Source organism: Colius striatus, chromosome 2, assembly GCF_028858725.1.
Source record: "Colius striatus isolate bColStr4 chromosome 2, bColStr4.1.hap1, whole genome shotgun sequence".
Lineage (NCBI taxonomy): Eukaryota > Metazoa > Chordata > Aves > Coliiformes > Coliidae > Colius > Colius striatus.
The window spans coordinates 79,871,637-79,892,920 of NC_084760.1; the positions used below are offsets into that span (position 1 = coordinate 79,871,637).

Genomic DNA, 21,284 nt, shown 5'->3' on the forward strand with positions numbered 1-21,284 from the left:
TTCTCCGGAGCGCAACACTGCCCTATAAGGGGTCCTTTATCTCTTCTAGGGCAGGCATGGAGACGCCTTCGCTGCCCTCCAAGGGCAGCTGGGGATGTGTAGCCTAGAGAAGAGAAGACTGAGAGGGGACCATGTCAATGCATATAAATACCTGAAGGGCAGGTGTCGAAAGGATGAGGCCAGTCTATTTTTTTGTTTGTTTTTCTGTAGTGCTCAGTGACAGGACAAGGGGTAATGGGCACAAGCTGGAACACAGGAAGTTCCACTTGAACACGAGAAGAAACTTCTTTACCATGAGGGAACCCTGGCACAGGCTGTCCACAGAGAGGCCGTGGAGTCTCCTTAAGAGGTTTCCAAAACCCATCTGGATACATTCCTATGTGACCCTGCTTTAGCAGAGGTGTTGGACTGGATGATCTCTAGAGGTCCCTTCCAACCCCTACCATTCTCTGATACCCAACTCCTTTCCTGGCAAGCCAGAATGCTTGTCTAGCCACCTGGTTAGATACCACTACATCAGCAGCTTATGTGAATCTAGTTGTCTGCTTCCCTCAGCTGTTAAGCTAACTTAAAAGGCAGTAAACATGTGTTTCTGATAATGACTAGTTGGTTTAAAAAAATTGTAATGGTACCATGTTTCTGAGAATCTTTTTACTGTTTGTGGTTTTCCTATGAAAGATGGGAGCACTGTCCATGTACAGATATTTCCTAAGACCTGTTTGCGTAAATATTTTCTTGTATAGGACTACATCAAACATTCTCTTCTCTCACCAGTAAAAAAGAAAATCAGATCACCAGGATGTATAAAAAGTCTATAATCTATCAATTTTGTTGCAGAAAATGAGAAATAAACCCGCTAAATTTCTGAACAGGATGCTTTTATGCATTGACAGATGTTAAAGTCTTCTCATACTGCCTTGTGATTTGGGTTGGTTTGTTTGGTTGCTCATTTTTTTTTTCCAGGGGAGTGTTCATACTATTACAAATAAGGCCGCCTTCAAACAGGTGCTGCATCACTGGAACAGTCTTGTTAATATGCTAATTTCTGTTTTTCTGGGAGTTGCTTTAAACCAAGTAGCATAAAGTTATGGTTTTATTGGTAAGATACAAAACTTGATGTGTAAAAAAAGAGAGAGACCAATTCCAGTTTAAAGGTAACATCCTGAACACAGTCTTAAACAAAAAGAAAAAAAGAAAATGCTGCTTATTGCTCAGTCTTAACTCTGTCTTTTCAATGGATTATACATGATTATTGAATGATGAATTATGAATGATTACTGAATGATATTTACGAAGGAAAAGTAAAAAAGCCTTCTATAAAAACATGTATGAGAAAGGAAATATTCAAAGATACTAAAATGCATACACATTCATGTTTCCTCTTTCATTCAGAAAATAAGACACATTTGAGCTACATTTTGACATTTTAACCACACTAAAATCCAGTAGTTTATACAAAGCACATAAAATCTAACCATGCTGAAACATTATGGACCAAACAATACATCATTTAACGTTTAGTGTTTACAGTAGAGATATATAAAACAAATTACAGGTGACACTTGGGTTTGTATCTACAAGCAAGATTCTGAAAACCCTGGACAATAAGCATGCACTTGCTAGAAGGAATTTGGGCAGGAAGAGATCAAGATTCACAACATCTCTTCAAAAAAATCATACGATATTTTAATGGATGATTTTTCTTTAATAATCTCAGAAATGTCATTTGTATGTCAGCCTTCTATTTACACCTCCAGAGAGAATGATTCAAATACTTATGTTGTCTGGAAGGTACCAACATATCTGAGGATGAGGAAGGGCTTACTGAGTGGGCTTAAAGAGGAAGAGTAAGCCTGGAAGGATGTTTACTTCTTGTCCTGCACTGGACTGCAAGTGGTAGTTGCTTAGGGCAATGGGCACAGCTGAACACTGCTTGGGCCACTGCTTTTGCCACAGGCTGCAGGGCCACATGCAGAGGCTTCAGAATGGTTTTTTTATCCCTGGGAATCTGAGCTGAGCATCTTGTACGAGGCTGTGTGATCTCCATTCCATGCACAACTGGTAAAACAGGTTATTAAAAGAGAAAAGAAAAAAGTGTGCACTCATCTGGCTGCTAGTAAGCCCCTGTGATTGCACAGCTCTTCCATGGCATTTTTCTTACCTTGTCAGTTGATACTTTTTGACCACCTTTTTGTTAGAGGAAAGGTATTAGAAAGCTTTTAATCCATCCATGCTCAAGAACTGGGCCAGTGCTCTCAGTATGTATCTCAAAGTGACTTTGATTACAGATATGTATGACCTTTAAGATCTTTTTTCTTTGAAAAATTGACAAAGGGAGCAACACATTGCTATCACTGGTGTAACACAGGAGAGGTCATTAATATCTGCCTCTGTTCAAGTGTAGCCATATGCTTGATTTAAGGTATCTTTTTGAGCCTTCTGGCAGGCACCTTAAGAACTGTTGCAGTCACTCTGAGCCTTACTAAAAGTAGCAGTAGCAAACAGTTCAGAAGACAGTCTCACCATGCTGCTACTTTGCGCAATATCAGGTACAAGAACAATTTTCTGGACTGCAGTAAAAGCAGTTCATACTCCCTGCTGTCAGATGTCAAGTAAGAATGATCTTAACAAACACTTAGCCAGTTTCTATCCCTGATAAACCTCATTATCGTCTTTTTTTTATGGCATGCAAAGCAGTGTAAAGCACTGTATAGGATCACCTTTAGAATAGTGCGTGTTTTGTGGCCAGTGGTGGCTACATGAATAAGGCAGGCATGGAAAAAGGCAACAGGTTAGATAGATATAAGTCAGTAGAACTTTAGTTTTGCCTTTCACACAAATATACCTAAAATATCTTGTAGTGTTGACATGAGGTAGATAGAGGGTACAGTGATGGTGATGATGTTAACAAATGCATTTACAAACATTGTGTGAATAGCACAGAATAATGAAAAAGAAAGGTTCCCATGAGATTTGCAAGGATACAAAAAGCCAGACAGGAGAAAGTCAGCTGCTCTCAGTGAAAGAGGCTACAAAGTAAGTCATTGCACAAATTTATGGGAATTGCTGAGGGCATAGAGGAAGATCAGTGCAAAAGCTGAGAAGATTAAATCAGTGAGGTAAGTAGTGGTGAGACAGGGGAGGGAAATCTTAGATGGGATAAGCATTTGAAAACTCAGTTTTCAAATGGGTTGACAAAGCCATAACTAGCATTCTTTTATGCCAGCATTTCAGATTTTGAGCAGTCACATTGCACTAGACAGGAGTCAGCAACCAGCAAGAAAACAAGCACCAAGACACATGTAAGAACAAGCATGTCTTGTGACCCTCCTCAGAAGTAAAAATCTAGCACAGAATGTATGTGGGAAGAGATTTGTGACCTACACAAGTCTCTACATGTTTTATGGGCACTTCCCCAAAACAGAATATCAAAGCGACTGCTGAAGAACTGACATTTGATATTACTGTAGCCTGTCAGCCATAGGCTAGCTTGGGGCTAGTCTACATGCCCAGTTATGGCATGTACTCACTCACACTTTAAAGTTCCACTTATAAATGAGTTAGAAAGGATTAATTGATGGCTACTGTGACTACATAATTAAAAGCATACCTGGAGAACATGTTAGTCATGGTTATAAACAATCTAGTATGGTACTCAATGAGCAGATAATTGCTTTATCAAGTTTATATCATTTAATATATAGTATGATAATAGTTTTGTCTCTTGGTGACTAGCCTGTTATAAGGTGCTTAAATGCCCTTCTTTGGCTTCTCTGCTTCTTTGGAGACAGCAGCTACTACTTTTGATTTACCTGTGATAAAATCAAACTCTCCGTTTCTCACCGGTGACACTGTGTGTATGACTGAGGATCAGACAACACAAGAGCCATATTTAGAGGTAAATGGACAGCATCAGTTCTGTATATGCTGATATTCTTCAGTGAAATTGCCCAAAGCAAATGCCAGACTCCAATAACATTTGTGCCCTGGCTGGAAATAAGGAAGTCTGCTTGCCTTTACATTTAGTTGTTTTCAAGTGGCTGTGAAATGAACTGTGATAAAGACCAGCTTTGAGTTGTCAGTTTGCTCTGAAATGAATTGTAACAGCCCAAGCAGTGCTGGATAGACACAGAATTTCTGCACAATTTAAGAGAGCAGTGTTTTAGCCCAGGAACTAAATAAATGTTATCATTTCATATGAAAGCTGCTAATTTCAGACAATATCAAATGAATCTTAATTGGGTGGATGTCATTAAGCATGTCATCATTACTGTTGATATTCCTCTGTGGTTTTTTATTTGGTTTGGGTTGGAAGTGAAGATTTCTGTACCTGACTTTTTCCATTTGAGATTCTTGGTGACTTGTCATTGGAGCTGAGAGGCAGACTTTTTGAAAAGGAGTGACTGTAAGAACTGAATTCCACTAGAGAAAGAGAAAGGATAATAATTGATTACTACAGGGAAAGTCGCCGTTGTTTAGTAGAGAAGCATAAGAATCCTGGGACAGCTGTTTTACTATGCATACTACTTCTTTGGAGGTTTAAATTGGCTTATGCCTACACAATGTGTGGAAATTTCAATGCATCTGAGACATTTTCTCCTTAGGAAACAGTCCACAACCTGAGGTTTAGTCCTTTATCCACAGGGCATGCTTAGTTTGAGAGAGAACGATGTACTTTCAAGACTATTTTCTGTGTACCTTGCTCAGCTAGGGATGTGGATTCTAGGCTGCTCAGGTTCATCTTCCAATTTGCTGGTGGTTCCTTCTGTCAAACTTAAGTCAGGCTTGTGCCACTTTAACTGAAGGAATTTTTCCATCAAGTCAGCTCCCACGTTGAAGACCAGAGCCAGCCAGGCCAAGCCAAAAACAATCCAGATTGCAGTTAGGCTCCTGTACACTGGGATATAGTGCTTGTTGGGGTTTGTGCCTGAAAAATCCAGGAAACTTTGTGTATTAATCTTGGCTTGATCTGCCAGACAAAGTATATACTCCTACACCCTCCCCACCCTCTGCGAAAGTGTCCATTTAACAAGTTTATTTGATCTCTGAGCATTCTTTTTTCCTCTTTTTTCTTTTTGTGTTCCAACTCTGAGGTTAAACTTAACACAATTTGCATCATATTTTTGAAGCTGAAGCTATCTAATAAAAACCAGACATATCTAATGTTAACCAGGGATGCACAAAATCAAGTGTTCCTAGCCACTGACAAAGAAAAAAAAATCATCCTGGAAAGCCAGTGTTGGATCCATATTAGCCATATCTTACTCAAGAGATACACAGGTGATCTCAGACGAATGAGAAAGATACAGTTTACTGCCTCATTGATATAGTGATTACTTTTTGTAGGATTATGTACCTCAGTAACCAGGATTAAAAATCATCTGGAGAATATTATATGGGAAATACAGCCATTTTAAGTAAATGCTTATGGGAATCTGAATCCCTGGTTCAATATTTCCATAGCTTGGGCAATTGATTCAGCTGATACAGGCACAGGACAGCACTTTAGCCATCCATTTAAGTCTCTGTCAACTAGATCATTGTGAAGTTCAAAGTGCTCAGATTCAGCATGGGATGAGTTTTTGTCTCCTTTTGTGACATAGTTATGACCTCTAAGAGAGGACAGTTACTACTTCTGAAGTAACAGACCTTAGTGTTTTTAACTAATAAACACACTATACATAATTTGTTAAGAGCATTTGTTCAAGTAACTAGGTGGAAAAATGGTCCCTCCTGTGTCTATACTGCTGTGTCTCAGCCTAGATCTCTGAAGATTGTAATCTCACTGGGTTTTCTTTCACAGCCATCCCAGGGTTGTTAGTAATACTATTCCCATTGTTAGTGCTGATCCACAGTACAGGATTTACATGATTTCTTATTGGTCGTGGTAATTGATACTTGCTGAAACAAGTCATGGTTAGGAGAGAGAAGTTCAAAGTTTTAATATTGACAAAGAAATTTCATTTATATTCCATCTGTCACTCATGGGTCACATTCATATATGCTTGGACATAGTGGCTACTGAATGGATGTTCAGTGGCCTATATTAAATGAGTTTGGTGGCTCTCAGCTTAGGTGCCAAGGGAAAAATGTCTATGTCATGTGACACATTAGCTCACTATTACTAGTCTATCTCAGCTCGCTCTTGTATCAGATTTATGGTGGAATGTGTATCCATGGTCTCTGTATTTGGCCTTATACTGGAGTAACTAATTTCGACAAAAGTCAATCCAGTTCACTTTCTCTATTACCTACTACATAGTCCCCGAATCCAATGGTGCTCAGGGTGATAAAGGTGAAGTAAAAGCCTTCTCCATAGCTCCAGCCTTCAACATAACTGAAGACCAGTGGTGGGAACACTAGAAAAAGCAAGGTCCCAGTGGTCAGGAAGATGGCCATTGCCAGTGTTTGAACCACCTGAAAGATAAAAGGAAGATGGCAGCACCAAACAGCACTGAGCAGTTGTCTAGTGGAAGTTGCTGGATCTGTTTTACTCTCCTCTGGGAGTCTGCCCACTTCATCTGGGAGCAATGTCCAAAAAAGGATGGATAACCCAATGTTTCTGTGTATTGCAAGCCGATGTCACTGTTTATGCTGCACATAGATGTTGCACCTAATCACGAATCAAAAAAATCTCAACATGAGGGAAAATAAGGAGGATTTTTAAGAAGATTTTTGCAATCATTTTTAAAGTATGCATCCATAGCAATGAAATATTCACTTTACAATTTCAGTTCAAGATGCTTTCATAATCAATTGGCTCCTCTCCTTGAGGAAAATCACCAAGTATTACATGACTCATGATATGAAGATTGGCAAGAACAAATTAGGGTTCTCTTCACCATGTCTGCTTCCAAAGATTTATAAAGTGGTTTGGAAGAACTCAGCCAAAAATATTTTTGGATGAAATCTAAGTGAAGTCAGTTTGCCTGCTTTTATTTTTAACTTTGAAACATTCAGAACAGAACTGTTTTCTGTCAGCACAGGACAGATCTGCCTTCAAGTGTCTGTCTTCTGGGAGGTAAGTTACAACACATGTGGCAGGCAATAGACAGGTACACAGAACACTCAGTGGATGATCATGACAGGGCATTTTAGGACTTTATGACTGAGAATCAGGAACTCATGGATTTCCAGGGAACACATTCCGGTGAACTTTTGACTAGCAGTGTATGGGCTGATGCAAATTCATTGCTGTTGTTAAAAAATGTCCTTAAGGGCATTCAAACCAGAGTATGATTTTCTATGCATGCACCTATTGTGACTGGATGAAAAGCCAAACCACTGTTTATAAAGCAGAAGGCCTAGGTATCATGTTTTTCTTTCTCTCTCTGTATTATCTCACACGTAAAATAGTCCACTGAGCTTGAGAAACTTGGCATGAACCTACTGGGTGACTTTGACAAATCGCTTCTATATTATGTACTATGTTTCTGCAGTTCTAGAGTAATACTACTTACCTCATTTGCAAAGCACTTAGAGGATTACTAATTGACATGGTTATAGTTGATATCTGTCCTCAGTTCATTCCAGAACTGTGACAGCATTTAATTAGATAATAAAGTTTGCACAAGTTCTATATGGAAATGCACAATATTACTTTTCCCCCTGGCTTTTAAGAAGTTTCTGGTACAGACCTATTACATAGAGGACAGTAAGTCAGGAATGAAAAACTAATTGTAATTAACTTCCCAAAGCATAGATACATTGTGTTTAAAAAGAGATCAATCAACCTTCTGGAAGAGGATTTTCAGGATGAACAAGCAGATACAGCTCCAAAGCTTTGTCTGATTGTAGGAGTTCTATCAGAAATGAGCGATAATTCAGGAGTAAGGGAAAAAAAATTCACATCCCTGAGGTGCTCTTAGAATCATAGAATCACAGAATAGTCATAGAATCATAGAATGCTCAGAGTTGGAAGGGACTTTTAGAGATCATCTAGTCCTACCCCCCTGCAGAAGCAGGTTCACATAGATCAGGTCGCATAGGAACATGTCCAGGTGGGTCTTGAAGACCTCCAAGGAAGGAGACTCCACAACCCCCCTGGGCAGCCTGTGCCACTGCTCCGTCACTCGCATGGTGAAATAGTTTTTTCTTATATTTAAGTGGAACTTTTTGTGCTCCAGCTTCATCCCGTTACCCCTTGTCCTGTTGCTAGCTACTATAGAAAAAAGGGATGTCCCAACCTCCATCTCTCAGAAAAGATGCAGCTATACTAGCATGAAAATCCTTCTAGTGGTAGAGCTGCATGTATTTGGGGGACAGACATAGGTTATGCAGCTAAAGAACTTCTAACTCATATAAACCATGTCTGCATATGACAGTACATTTATAGCTTTCCCAGCATAGGTAAAGAATGCAATGACTCAGAGATTTTCCAAATGAAAAAGACAAAAATACTTGTGCCAGAACTCTGAAATGTTTCAACAAATCTAGCATATCTAATCTCCCTTTTCCAAAGTAAAGGGGTCAGTTCATCGGCCCTTTACTCAGAAACATGCCCTGACTTTATTATAAGTGACATTCTAATATTTTCTATTATTAATGCTTCACTTATTCCAATACATCTGGACTAGTTCAATGACTCACCAGTAATCTATAACTAGGGAGAAAGAATATTTATTTACATTTCCAGAAAGTAGAAGGAAGGAAGTGTTAAATTGCTGGCACAATCAGGGAATGTAATTCAAGCCAGATTAGCAGGACAATAAAAATAAGTTGTCTTTGCAGAGTGTAGAGCTAGATTCTGGGTAGATGCTAGCATAAGCTAGATAAGAGCTTGATTCAGCAATGTATGTATGTGCATGTATTCTGCTAAGGTCACCAGAGCTTAAGGATCCTGCTCAATATTGAGGCTATGCTTGCTTAACATTTTTGCTGAGTCAGGTTTTAAACAGCTGAATCTCGAGTCCCTCAAGCAAAAGCAAGTGGCTTGAAAGCTATAAACGGAGTGTATCAATTTTCTGATACAGAGGGCCATGTAATTGCTGTGGTTCAGAAAAAGGTAGACACACACAAGAAAACTCGATCTATCAGTGGCAATATCTGTCTCAGAAGAAATTAATTGGTTTTAAAATACTGGAAATAAATTATAGGTTGACACTGTACCTGAGCACGGCCTGGTTTTTGTACCCATCTTTCCAGGGTAATCAGATGAGCATTGAGGCCTTTCCCCAGCTGATTAAGGAAAGTCAGGTTCAGGGGCACTCCAAATAAGGCATAAAACACACAGAAGATCTGCCCCGCCACAGTGCTGGGGGACAGGTTACCATAACCTGGAAAAAGGAAGAAAATAGCTGTATTAAAAGGCTTTACAGTCATCATGGGGTGTTCTTAGGCTTGGAAGTTTAGCTACATTAAGCTTCAGGAACCTATGGACCTACGATTTTCTGCAAATAAATCTTCCTACAAATTGCCATAGCTTATGATGGAGCCCTGTGTATTCACTGCTCCTAACAGAAAATTTAATATGAAAAATGTTACACTTAAAGAGTATTGTAATTTTCTATTGGTCTCTGATTTTGTGGTGAGTGCAACTGAAGGCTTCAAAGCAAATTCAAGATGTGCCTTGCATGTATAAGGTGATACTGCATGTACCACGTAGACACTCAGGTTTTGGGTTTTTTTTGCAGGTGTAATATGCTGGATGCACAAGAATAGCAGCTATAACTGGAAACAATAGAAAACCATAACCCACGGTGGTCAAGATTATCTTGCAGGTGTATTCTGACCATCAATTGCATGTTTTGGGAGCTTTACAGGTCAGATGGAGACACCCCCAATTTATAAGGAAAAGGAATAGCTCACCTATAGTGGTGACAACAGTTCCTGCAAAAAAGAAGGAGTTGCTGAAGTCCCAGTTACTGGGATTTGTAGAGTTTCCTTCTGGGTTGACCCCCTTTTCCCATGCTTCCATGAGGACCTGAGGCAGAAGAGGTCAAAGGAGCAAAGATAAGCAACTCATTAGACCAAATCAGGGAGAATGTCAGAAAAAAATGAGAGAAGTAAATGTTGTTTTCCATCTTGAACAAGCAGAGCAATAAGCAGTGTAGATAACAGGGTAGAGTTTGACTAAAGTGGCCTCATGCTGACATGGCAAAACTTGGAAAGCAAGCTATTCACAAACTTGAATTCTTGTCACTGTAGAATGCACTACTGAAGGTTCCCTAAGTAGCTGAAGACTAACAGGAAGGGAGTAGAGGGAGACCCCAGGGTGATCAAACTGGGAAAAGAAAGTTACATTATGCTATAAAAAATAAAGGTAATTCCTCTTTTCTCCTTTCCTAGCCTAGTCATCTCATTCCAGTTTCTAATTTGGGTATGTGTGAATGTGTGGTCATGTCTGTGGGGCATGGGGAACATACTTATTTCTATTTCCTCCAAGTACTATTTTTGGCTATGACTTCCCAGTAATTGTCAAGGAATATTAGGCTTCTTTTAGTCTGAAAGATTAGCTAATGAAAAATTCTCTGTTATTCCACATAGCTCTTACCAGATGTCCAAAACTACTATCTGCAGAAGAAATACTGCTCCTATTTATGTATCAATTATCTTGTTAGTTGCCTTAGTGAAGATTTTGTTCCTTTGCTCTCCCTGAGGATTTCTCTGAAAGAGACTGGTTGCCCACTGCTCTGTGGCCAGGCTTTCAAGAATCCCTTTGTTTGTTGCATACTAATTTTGAGGTCCAGGTCATTTTGTCAAATGCCTGAAGGAATTGTTTATTCATCTCTGGAGATTTCTATATGATGCAAAGTATGATCAGGATTCAACAACAAGACCAGCTTTTGGTGGTTCCAGGAGTATGAGACTAAAGAGGAGATTCTTTCTTGATTAAAACGTGGACTGTTGCCAGAAGGATTGCTTATCTGATGAACGTACCCACTAGAAGGTATCTGACTTCGCATAGGTTCTGCAGTATTAGCTGATCTGTGCTGATGGATTGTGTATCCTAAGTTTAATAGCTAATGTTATTCCTTCAGTAAAAAATCCTATGTCATTGGTCAAGTCAATCAGACAGGGCTGTTAGGTATTGTCATATGTGATCTCATGATTGAAGTGTCAGCAGAGGTTCCTTTCAATATAACAAATAATTTTACATTATCCACTGTTCTTAGAATGGGAAGAATTTGATACCTCAAATCATGTAGGGTTGGCTGTTTTATTTGCTGGTTGGAAGGAACACACCAAAACTACTGAGATGTGAGTCTTCTAATGTGTAAAATAATCACAGGTTTAATTCATCCCTGTGAGGAACACTTAGTAGTTCTATCCATTTCAATGCACAAGAGTTCAGAGGACCTACACTTACATCATGAAAGCCAACATGGCAGAGTAAGTCAATGTTGAACATTGAACACTTCAGACATAGTCTGACAAGGACAGATTTCTTGGGATGACTGTTGTTTTTAAGTACAACAACTATGAAAAAAAATGGCATCCTGGTGCCCAGGAGAATTACTCTTAAACAAACAGGTTCATGTGGGACATTTCTAAGAGGCCCTAGATTCTTTCCATCAGCAGCTCAGGTAACAGTTACGGCTGGACTCCTAACACAGCAGCTGTTGAATGGTTGGTGAACATCAGCTGTTGCTTTTGGGAGCAGAAGTAGCCAGTAAGTAAAAGCAATGTGCTATAATTTACAGTAAGAGTATGAAGCCTACATAAAGCTATAGGAGGATGAGAGGAGAATAAAAACTGCCTGCCATTTCTGTTCCTGTTCCTTGACAATGCTCATTGCAACCACTTGTTGTCCTAGACAAGGATTTGGCCCTCTTAGTCTATATTCATAGCAGTTCTTTTGAGGCTGAAAAAACATGGATGTAATCAAAACAGAGACTTAAAAAACATCTTACTTTAAAAAAGTCTGACTCTTTACTCAGTGAATGTGCTTCTCAGTTATATTGTCAAAATGGCATAATCTCCCGACCAAAGTATGTTTGCCAGAAACACATTAGATCACAGAGTTTGGATTTGCAATTCCCTAAAGTTCCAGACTGGAGCTGCAGCTCAGGGGCACCTCTCAGCTAGGCAGTTTTAGCCAAGCAGAGCAATGCAGCTTATGGACATAGAATTGCAAGAATTTGCTTTATGCACTATCAAGTCAAGCATTAATGAATAGTATGTGGTAACTCTATTATTAGTGATAAATGGATATGCAAAAAGAAATTTTGATTCTCAGATTCCAGGATTTAGATTTAAAGAGCTGGTAATAAGACAGCTTATACTTGTCAGCTGAGCAGACAGAATCTAGTGTCTGTGTCTCACCACAGCACGAATACTGTGACTTTTCAGACTGGAACTGAAATTTCATAAGAGGTCTTCAAAATGACAGATGAGTCAGAGAACACCTGCTATTACATTTACCTTGAAGACTAGAAGTACTTCAAAGCTTAGTGCATTGTAGACGATAATTTGGTGCCCTCAGCTGGTTTTGTCAGGAACAGCTTACAAGTGAAATTTTATCTAATTCAGCAGAGACACAGCAACATGTGATTTTCTGACCCATGCTGTAGTGCTAAGGAAGCTCCACTGGAGCCAGAGAGAGAATGATCTGAACTCTCCCTAAGGTTTCTAGGGAGCTGGAGATTTGACTAAACCTTTCAATCCAATGAAGTATCCCAATACGATTTAGAATGAGAATTAGGGTATCCTCCTCTACAGCCATTATCATAGAGATAAGGGAAACACAGGTAATATCACCATTGATGAAGCTGAAAAAAGACAGGCGTGTTTTTATGCATGCAGGTTCTTGAAAGTGCTAGTTATTTTCTGGCCAATGCCAAATGTTCCATGAGAAATATATCAGTAATCAGAACATTGGACTTGTACACAGAGGTTCAGACACCTTCTCTTCCCTTTCTGGTCTGAACTTCACTATTTGCTTAAATTGATTTACAGAATCCGGGTTTCTTGTTGATCCAAAGCATAGAACTTCATGGAAATCCTCTGACTCGGGACAGTGCAAACTTGCAGCATGTTTAGAGTTTCTGTGAGGTTTATGACATGGTGGAAAGAGTTCAAATTGTTTAGGCACTCAGTTCTGCAATCGGATAAATTTTGAGCATGAATAAAGTAGTAGTTCAAGGATTTCTGCCCAGTTCTTGCACACTAGAATAAGTCTATAATAATACTAAGAAAGGTCTAGTAATTTATCTCAAGCCATTTTTGAGGAATAGATTAAAATGTAATTGAAGATGTCATTGACATCCCACACTGAGCAAGAGCCCTTTATCTCTTATTGTAAATGAAAGATCACACAATTTATGATGGCTGACTTTATCTTTTCTTTAGAGGCCTGAAAATGTAGGACCACTTTCAAAGGCAGTAGACAATTTCTAGTACAAAAGAAGGCAGGTTTGGACTGGCAAACCTTGGAAGGGCAACCTACTTCTTGTAGGCTTTGTTCTTGTTTTTTTCTCCACATGCATAATTTGCACACAATAATGCGGGGCTAAAAACCATGAAGTTGAAATTATTGCAATGTAGCATCAGCAGATCTGCATAGTTTGGGAGTTCATGGCTGGGAAAAGAAGGAGGTGCAATAGATCAAGACAAAGAGGTATCTAAATGGGCTTGAAAAACCTCTGTCTTTCTCTTGTATGCTTAGTTCTTTAAAGTAATGGACAGCAGATCAATTTATGACATGCTTGGCCACAACAGTATAGTTTCTTCTAAACAAACTAATACTTGAGCTAAAATAATGGGACCCTGTTCCTCTTACCTGCACAAACTGCTCCAGGGCTTGCCGGTCCAAGCATGTGTAGTTCTGCAGGAACTTGAGCTTCTCCAGCTGGAACTGGTCCCGAAAGTGTGTCTCTGCCTGCTTCTCCAGCAGCTGGAACACCATAGCACCCAGGAGGAGATAAAAGAGATACCCCAATACCAGCAGTGGAGTCCAGCTGATCTGCTGGTTTGTTATGGTGAGGAGGGGCATGCTGCTGCTTTGCTGCTGCCAGTCCCAGCTCAGTACTTAATAGGTTACTGTTCCAAGATGTGTGCTACCTAGGACACCTAAAAATCACACATCCATATTCCCAGCTACTACCCTGGAGAATTTTTTAAAAGAATATATAGATATCAGGCCTATACAAAATGAGACCATCAAGCAAGTTTTATCCCTCCACATCTGTTCTCTATATAAAAATAAAGGGAAAACATTTATGACTCGATAAGAATGTGAACGATAGTGTATTTCTCCTATTAAAACAACTTTTATTGTTGTTTTAATTGATAAAAAATCATAAAAGATCTCAAAGAAATGAAGGAAGCTTGACACAAGTCCTCTGAGATTAATATTGTTTTCCAAGCTGAGAAGTTGAAGTAAAGCTGGTTGAATGACTTACTCAGGGTCATACAAATATAGAGTCACAGACAGGCTCTTAAAGTCTTGACAACTAAAGCCTTACTCTACACACTAGACTTCTGTACAACAAAACACTATAAACTCTCTATTTACAGTAGCCTCCGCAAAACAAATAAGAGTATGGAGCTGAATAAATGGAAAAGTCAATAGCTGCTGTCTGCACCATGCAAACCCTGCTGGCATCAGTGAAAGCAGCATGATGAAGCTCATAAACATCCTGAATTCAGCCTGGTTACAAGACAGACCTTGTCTTTCTTTTCTAACCCGAATAAGATCAGTCCTCTTGCTGCCTGAGCTGCCACTCCTGAATTCTTTTTTAGATGTCTCCACACTTTAGTCCATGGGGTTAGAGGATGAACCACTCATGTCTCCTGCTTTCATTCTCCTTATTGCCTTTTTAATCCAAATGCATAAGGGAGAAGGAGGGCTTAAGGTTAATTGTTAGCTCAAAAAAAATCAGAGATTTACTTGTGGGAGCCTTAATGATTATCGTGCACTGGAAATGAGCTGGGCTTGCATATTTTTCTGTAGGAATAGCTTATGGCTAGTGTCATCTATGCCACACTGCTTCTGAAGGTAAACACACACACACAGAGCAAGAAAGCCATATGTCCACATTTTTGCTATTAAACTCCCTTCCCATTAAAGTGTTCTGGATACAAAGATTCCACTTTCGCTTAGTATTCAGACTGTTTTTCACCTACCTTCAAACAAGAGGTAGCAGTCAGAGAAAAACACTGAAAAAAAGGTTTAATTCATATTCATATCTGGGAAAACCCCTACACTTGCCATTTGAACAGTGCTCCTATTTCAGGACCAGCCATCTCTACCCAGAAGAGGATGACTGGTGACAGAAAGCCACTTGTTACTCTGAAAAGTGAGAAGTATTGTGGAGAGATCCCAGAGGATCATCTTGGACTTTGTCTGGGACCTATCTGTTACGGCAGCTGGGGGACAGAAATATTTCAGTAGAGTAGTGCAACGTGGAAGGACTCAGAGCTTTGTTGCTCTTGTGTTTCTCTCAGCCAAAGTGAAACATTTAGGAGATAAAAGCTGTAATGGCATTGATATTACTGACTGGCATTGATATTAGTGAGCACTGCAATGGCATTATGAAGCAAAATGATATGAAGCATTTGAGATGACCAGTTTGTCAATTGCTTTCAGAATATCTCTCTCACTCTTGATTTCTGTAATTAAGAGGTATAGCTGGTTGCTCCATACCTTGTGAAATGTTATGGGTAGACGAGTTTGGGATGTTGCACAACTGCCTGTTACACTAGCATCTGTCTGGTGACAGATCAAGATGTTTGTCATATTATAGTTTATAGGACCTATGTCTACCAGTCTGAGAGAATGTTAGCCTACTGGTTTTCTGGAATGAATGCAAACACATGTATGTAGCTGGGCTGAGACAAATTCCCATAGCTGAAATAAGTTTCACAATTAAGGGTATAAAACTATTAATGAAGTTATAAATGAACAAATAATTACATCTCTTTTATATCCTTTTCTGTTCTGCTCAGTTCAGCTCAACGAAGCATTCCATCTGCCAAACTTGGCACTCTAAATTATGCCTTAAGAAAAAAATGTCCACTTAGGCTTACTTTTAGGATCTTAATTTTCAGTGAATGTTGCAAATTAGGTTACTAAAATGTCCAGGGTGTGTTTATTTCTATACTTTAGACTGTCCTACTTAAAGTATTTCAATATTAATGGTGTATACTGCTTTGTTGGCCAAAGGAAATGATTTCTACTCAACAATCAGAGGAGCTATTGTCATATTTACCATGACTATTATTTGAAAAGTATTTTTTAAAAAGGGAAAAAAGAATAATAATGGATAATGATAATATAATAAACAGCTGGAGATGGCTTCAAGAAGTATGTGGAACATGTGATAAGATGTATCCTGGGGCTGAAGCAGAAAGCAGTGTTTCTGCAGAAAGATGTAAAAAATAAAAGTCAACTATAGGTGCACAAGAAACTTCAGAGTAAATATACAGTTAAAGATGAACCACTTCATAGGTGAATGACCCTTACAGATAAATGCAATGGCAGAATCATGAAGCACATGTTTAGAAAGTATTTTTCATGAACAGGCATAGTTCCATACAGGTGAGCAAAACAGTGTGCACTGAAAATTGGAAAGACAGTGGTCAATATTGGAAATGGAATTTGTCTTCCTGGTAAAAAGGCATAAAATATAATTTGCTGAAATAACAATATGAGCAGATCCATTTTGATGATGGGATGACTAAGCACATTGTCTAATCTGACTGCTCTAGTTGCTCTGTTAATGTTCTTCTGATGAAAAAATAAACAACACCTGAGTTCACAAACCTTAGAAATAAAAACTGCTGAAAGCAAAAACTTTGTGAAAGTAAATGAACTTGGAAGTTGACTGTTATTCAGAGGTCTGTCCTGCTGTCTCAGTGCTTCCCAACAATGTTAAACATAAGAGTGCATTTGGTCTCAGTGCTAAGGAGTGAATTATCACAAAACATATTTGGTATCCAGAGCTGAACATGGCCTCCTTGATTATTCCTTAACTTACAATATCCTCCTCCCTCAGTGCTGCTGTAATGTGTGACTGACCCAGTAGGATCTAGCATTTCCCAGAGAATATCTGAGCTGTTCTGGAAAGGACAGATACCAAAATGACATCCTGGTCTACAACTAAGATAATGAATTACTTTACATTTATTACTTAAAGCAAATCAAAGGATTCAGGCTTCTCCAATTGCTTCATCTACCATTGTTAGTCCTTCACAATTCTTAAATATGGAGAGATGCAAAAAAAAGGAGGCAAAAAATAATGATTTCCTCATTCTGTATTTCAAAAGCCAGAAAAAACACCAATGTGATAAGTAGCAGTATAATTTCCATAGTCATAAATAAAGTGTTTCTAAAATAAAAAATGATATGGTTGAAAGATACCTTGGCTGATCCTGTCATCCTCAATTTTCAGACAAAAAGTGAATTTTTGATCTATTTTTTCTGGAAGAGATGTCTCTGTACAGAACTATATGACAGATTGGATGCAAAGATCCAGGGACCCATTCTTGCACAGGGTATGCACTTGAGTGTGATCAGTTTGTACATGGAGACATTGAACTGTTCTGAATTTGCTCTTCTCCTTGAATGACTTTTAAACCCTGTACTTCAGAGAAGAGTTAAGGGAATTATTTTAGAACCACATAAAATATAAATAAGAGTAACATTGCATTTCTTCAGGCACAACACTGCCATAAGGCAATTTTCTACTTCTGATTTTGTTCCCACTCCAAATTTAAACCAATCATTTTCACTTCCTGATTTATACTCTCATAGGTGAAAACATGAAGCATTTCCAGATAAAAGTTATAACAAGTTCCAAGAATTAACCAGTATTTTTCTCTGTCAGATTCCATTTAAAAAAAAAAAAAAGTTTCCTTGAATTCTGTAGTTATGTTGTTGGAGGCAGACTTTGTTATTTATGTTCTTTATCTGTATAAATGCATTTCGGTAAGCCTACTAATAGCCCACAAATACAAGTATTTGTTTAGTTACTTGTTTGTGTGAAATGAAGCACCTCATCTTCCCAAAAAACATACAAGATATAAGATTTAAAAAAACTTGGGTGCAGCCCCTGTGATTCCCCCCAAGGGAAAAGGGAAACAAAGTTTTCATTGAAAGTCTTCAATTTTATTGTAGTGGTGTCAAATCACAGTATTGATAGTAACTATTACAAATACCTATATCTAGTTTTTATTGCTTGTCTTATTGGTGAAGTTTCAAAGCAAACATTGCAGGAAGTGAAACAGAAAAAAATGTTAGAAAAAGATCATTAAACATTGATTTAAGCAAAAATAAAAGTGCTTCATATACAGCCACCTAAAACTAGAAGTTCAATTGCTATGGTTATGAAAAAATGACTTTGAAAGGACAAACAAATTCCATATAGAGCTACTAAAGATGCTATAAATAACTAGGCATTCTCAGATTTTGATCTTGTTGGCATCTATATTCACCGGTTGGATATTTGATATGGGAAACATTTACAAGACCTTACAATTTTATTATGTTGAAGTGCACACAGTTTACACTTGACATAAATCACTTGCACCCTGTGATTGATTAAACAAAGTAAAAGCAATAAAATCTTTTACTGGGAAGATATGATGATATACAAGTACATTGTTACATGTGTAAACTTCATAATAGTGCATCAAAGCCTCTTTCATTAAAAAAACCACAGTAGTGAAAAAAGGAGATTGAATTAGGCATGTCCACCTTCCAAGCAAGAGAAACTCAACATAAGGTTATGTCATTTTCTCCTTGAGCTCTCTGGAAAGCTTCACTGTCTGAGAAGTGACGAAAATAGAGACAAATGTCCAAGCCAAAAGCTGGTCAACTGAAGGGTTAAACTAGTGTGGTTCCAGAGTGTGTATAGATCCCTGGCAGCTTCAGCACAAAGGAGAACACACCCTTTGGACTTTACTGTCAGTCTGGGTCATATCCTGACCCTGCCAGAAACCATGTTGCTATAAGAGACCAGTAGATGTCCATCTTCTCCTGAAATAAACTATACAGAAGGATTTGGAATGCTTTGAAATAAGAGGTGATCCACAATGCCTGGCATAAATTAATCCTGGAAATATCTGTATGATATCTAGCACTGTAGAATTTTCAGTTTCTCCTCTCACTGAGAGGAGATCTTATCAATGCTTATAAATACCTAAAGGGTAGGTGTTGAGAAGATGAGGCCAGTCTTTTTCTGGAGTGTCTAGTAACAGGAAAAGGGGTAACAGACACAAGTTGGAACACAAGAAGTTCCACTTGAATGGGAGGAGCATGTTCTTTCCTATGAGAGTGAGGGAGCCCTGGCACAGGCTTCCCAGAAAGGATGTGGAGTCTGGAGTTTTTCCACACTTGCCTGGACATGTTTGTTCCTGTGACCTAATCTGGGGGAACCTGGTTTAGCAAGTGTTGGACTAGATGATCTCTAGAGGTCCCTTCCAATCCCTACCATTCTGTAATCCCATGATTCTAGAAATATTCGTATGAACCCAGGAAATAACCTTTGAAGATGTGGAAGGAGTATTTTAAAGAAATATGTGCTTTACTTTTTAAGACTATTGTGTACTGAATAAGCAATCTTTTCCATCCACATGATATTATGAAAATTTCCACAAGAAATAAGAAAGACTTTATTTATAAAGTTTTATATATTTGTTTGGTTTTCTATTATTGGATGCACTTTTGTCCCAGCTCTTCTTGTTTGTTTTGTGTAATCCTAATCTTAGATCATTCTGCCAATCAAGTATTACTTTGCTGACAGTGATTGAATTTCACACCAGTTTTGCAACATTGCAAAAAAAGGCTAGAGAATTTTGAAACAGGAAAGCAAGCAATCTTTTGTCTGTATGAGTTAGATGTGTGACAAACTGAGAAAAAAACCCCTGAATATATAATCAAGTAGTAGCAGTGTCACACAAATCATAGCAGGACAGCACTGAGATCCTTCTCTTAACCAGTTACTGAAAGCTGTTGGAAATATTTCAATGTTAAAAGAAATGAGCTTTTGTACCAGTAATTCTCTTTTGGCCACCTTCAAACAAATTCACCGTAACTGAGGTTTTACTGGAAACCAAAACAGACATCTGTTTCACCCAGAAATAATTTGGAAGCTCTGGTTCTTCTCCAGCTAGCTGGGCTGGATGGAGACAGGATGGTGGCCCTGCTCTCCTCAATGAAATTGTATAAACAGTAATTCAGTGTATACTTAATACAATGTTTATATGTACTAGAGTAGGAAGAATTAAAATAAGATGGACAGATAAAGATTCTGGCAGAAGAAAGATATTTATTATTATCTCCAACAAAACAGACATACAAAAGAAGAGCACATTTGCACAACATTTAATGTACCCAAATGAAAAAAAAAATAGCTGGTAAAATTTGAACTCTAGATTTACTTTCTAATACAATTTTATTTTCATATCACAATGCAATCTCAGTGTTCTAATCATCTGATGTGAAAAACCTGTTCCTTGGGGGGAAAAAATTAAGCAAAAGGTCTCACATGAAATTTTATAGAATTTCATAACCCAGATAACATCTCTGGATGACGACTAGATGCAATTAATAAATGTAATAATGTAATATTAATAAATGTAATTAATAATGCCTTATGCTAATTGATGCAAACAAAACCATCAGTAGTAATAAACATTCCCCAGATTAAAAAAGTAGAAGAGTGTTAATGCATTGGATCATTTTAATGTTTAGAAAACATACAATGAATCCTAACAAAAAAACATATTTGGCAAACTCCTGATTGGTTGTTTTATTTTTGCTTAATCTTTACACAAGCTGAAGAGACGGAGTACAAATATTCAAATATAATTCCCTGGAGAAACTGATTTTGCTGATAAAGACAAATCAGTTCTATAACTTTACCAATTAACCATTACATCAAAAGTACTTAATCGTACCTAATTCTAAACAGAGGAGAAAGAGTAATAATAAAGATCTTTAACTGTTTCTAAAAGGAAATAGTGGACTGCAACAAGAATTTCATTTATTGCCCAAACCTGAAAGGAAATAAAGAATACGTTAGGATGTATTTCAGATTGCATTGTAAGTTTTAAAACAAACTTCAGAAAGATGAAACAAAAGAAAGGAAAAAAAAATCTCTTCAAATTTAAATCTTTTAAGACTAAACAAAATTCATCTACTCTTCTGTGTTTTCATTTTTCTACCTCAAGATTGAACAAGGCAAAAAAAGCATGTTTGCAGAGTAGTCCTTTGCAAAAAGCTTTCCAATGTAGTTATTATAATGCTTTAACAACACCAGTGAAGAATGCATCTTTAATTCTACTCTGTTTAGAAAGCAAATGGTAATGACCTGCAAACCCTGAGGTAATCTTCATTGAGA

The 21,284-nt window shown here is 38.0% G+C and overlaps 1 protein-coding gene across 1 annotated transcript; it reads right to left on the minus strand.

Annotated features, from left to right (window-relative positions):
- Window positions 1–4,703: 4,703 nt before the first annotated feature.
- Window positions 4,704–13,933, minus strand: LOC104555397 (potassium channel subfamily K member 16). Its single transcript, XM_010198818.2, has 5 exons — window positions 13,721–13,933; window positions 9,808–9,922; window positions 9,109–9,275; window positions 6,252–6,417; window positions 4,704–4,927 (listed from the first exon to the last, which is right to left on the minus strand). Exons 1-5 carry the CDS (start codon window positions 13,931–13,933, stop codon window positions 4,704–4,706), a joined length of 885 nt encoding a protein of 294 aa, XP_010197120.1.
- Window positions 13,934–21,284: the final 7,351 nt, after the last annotated feature.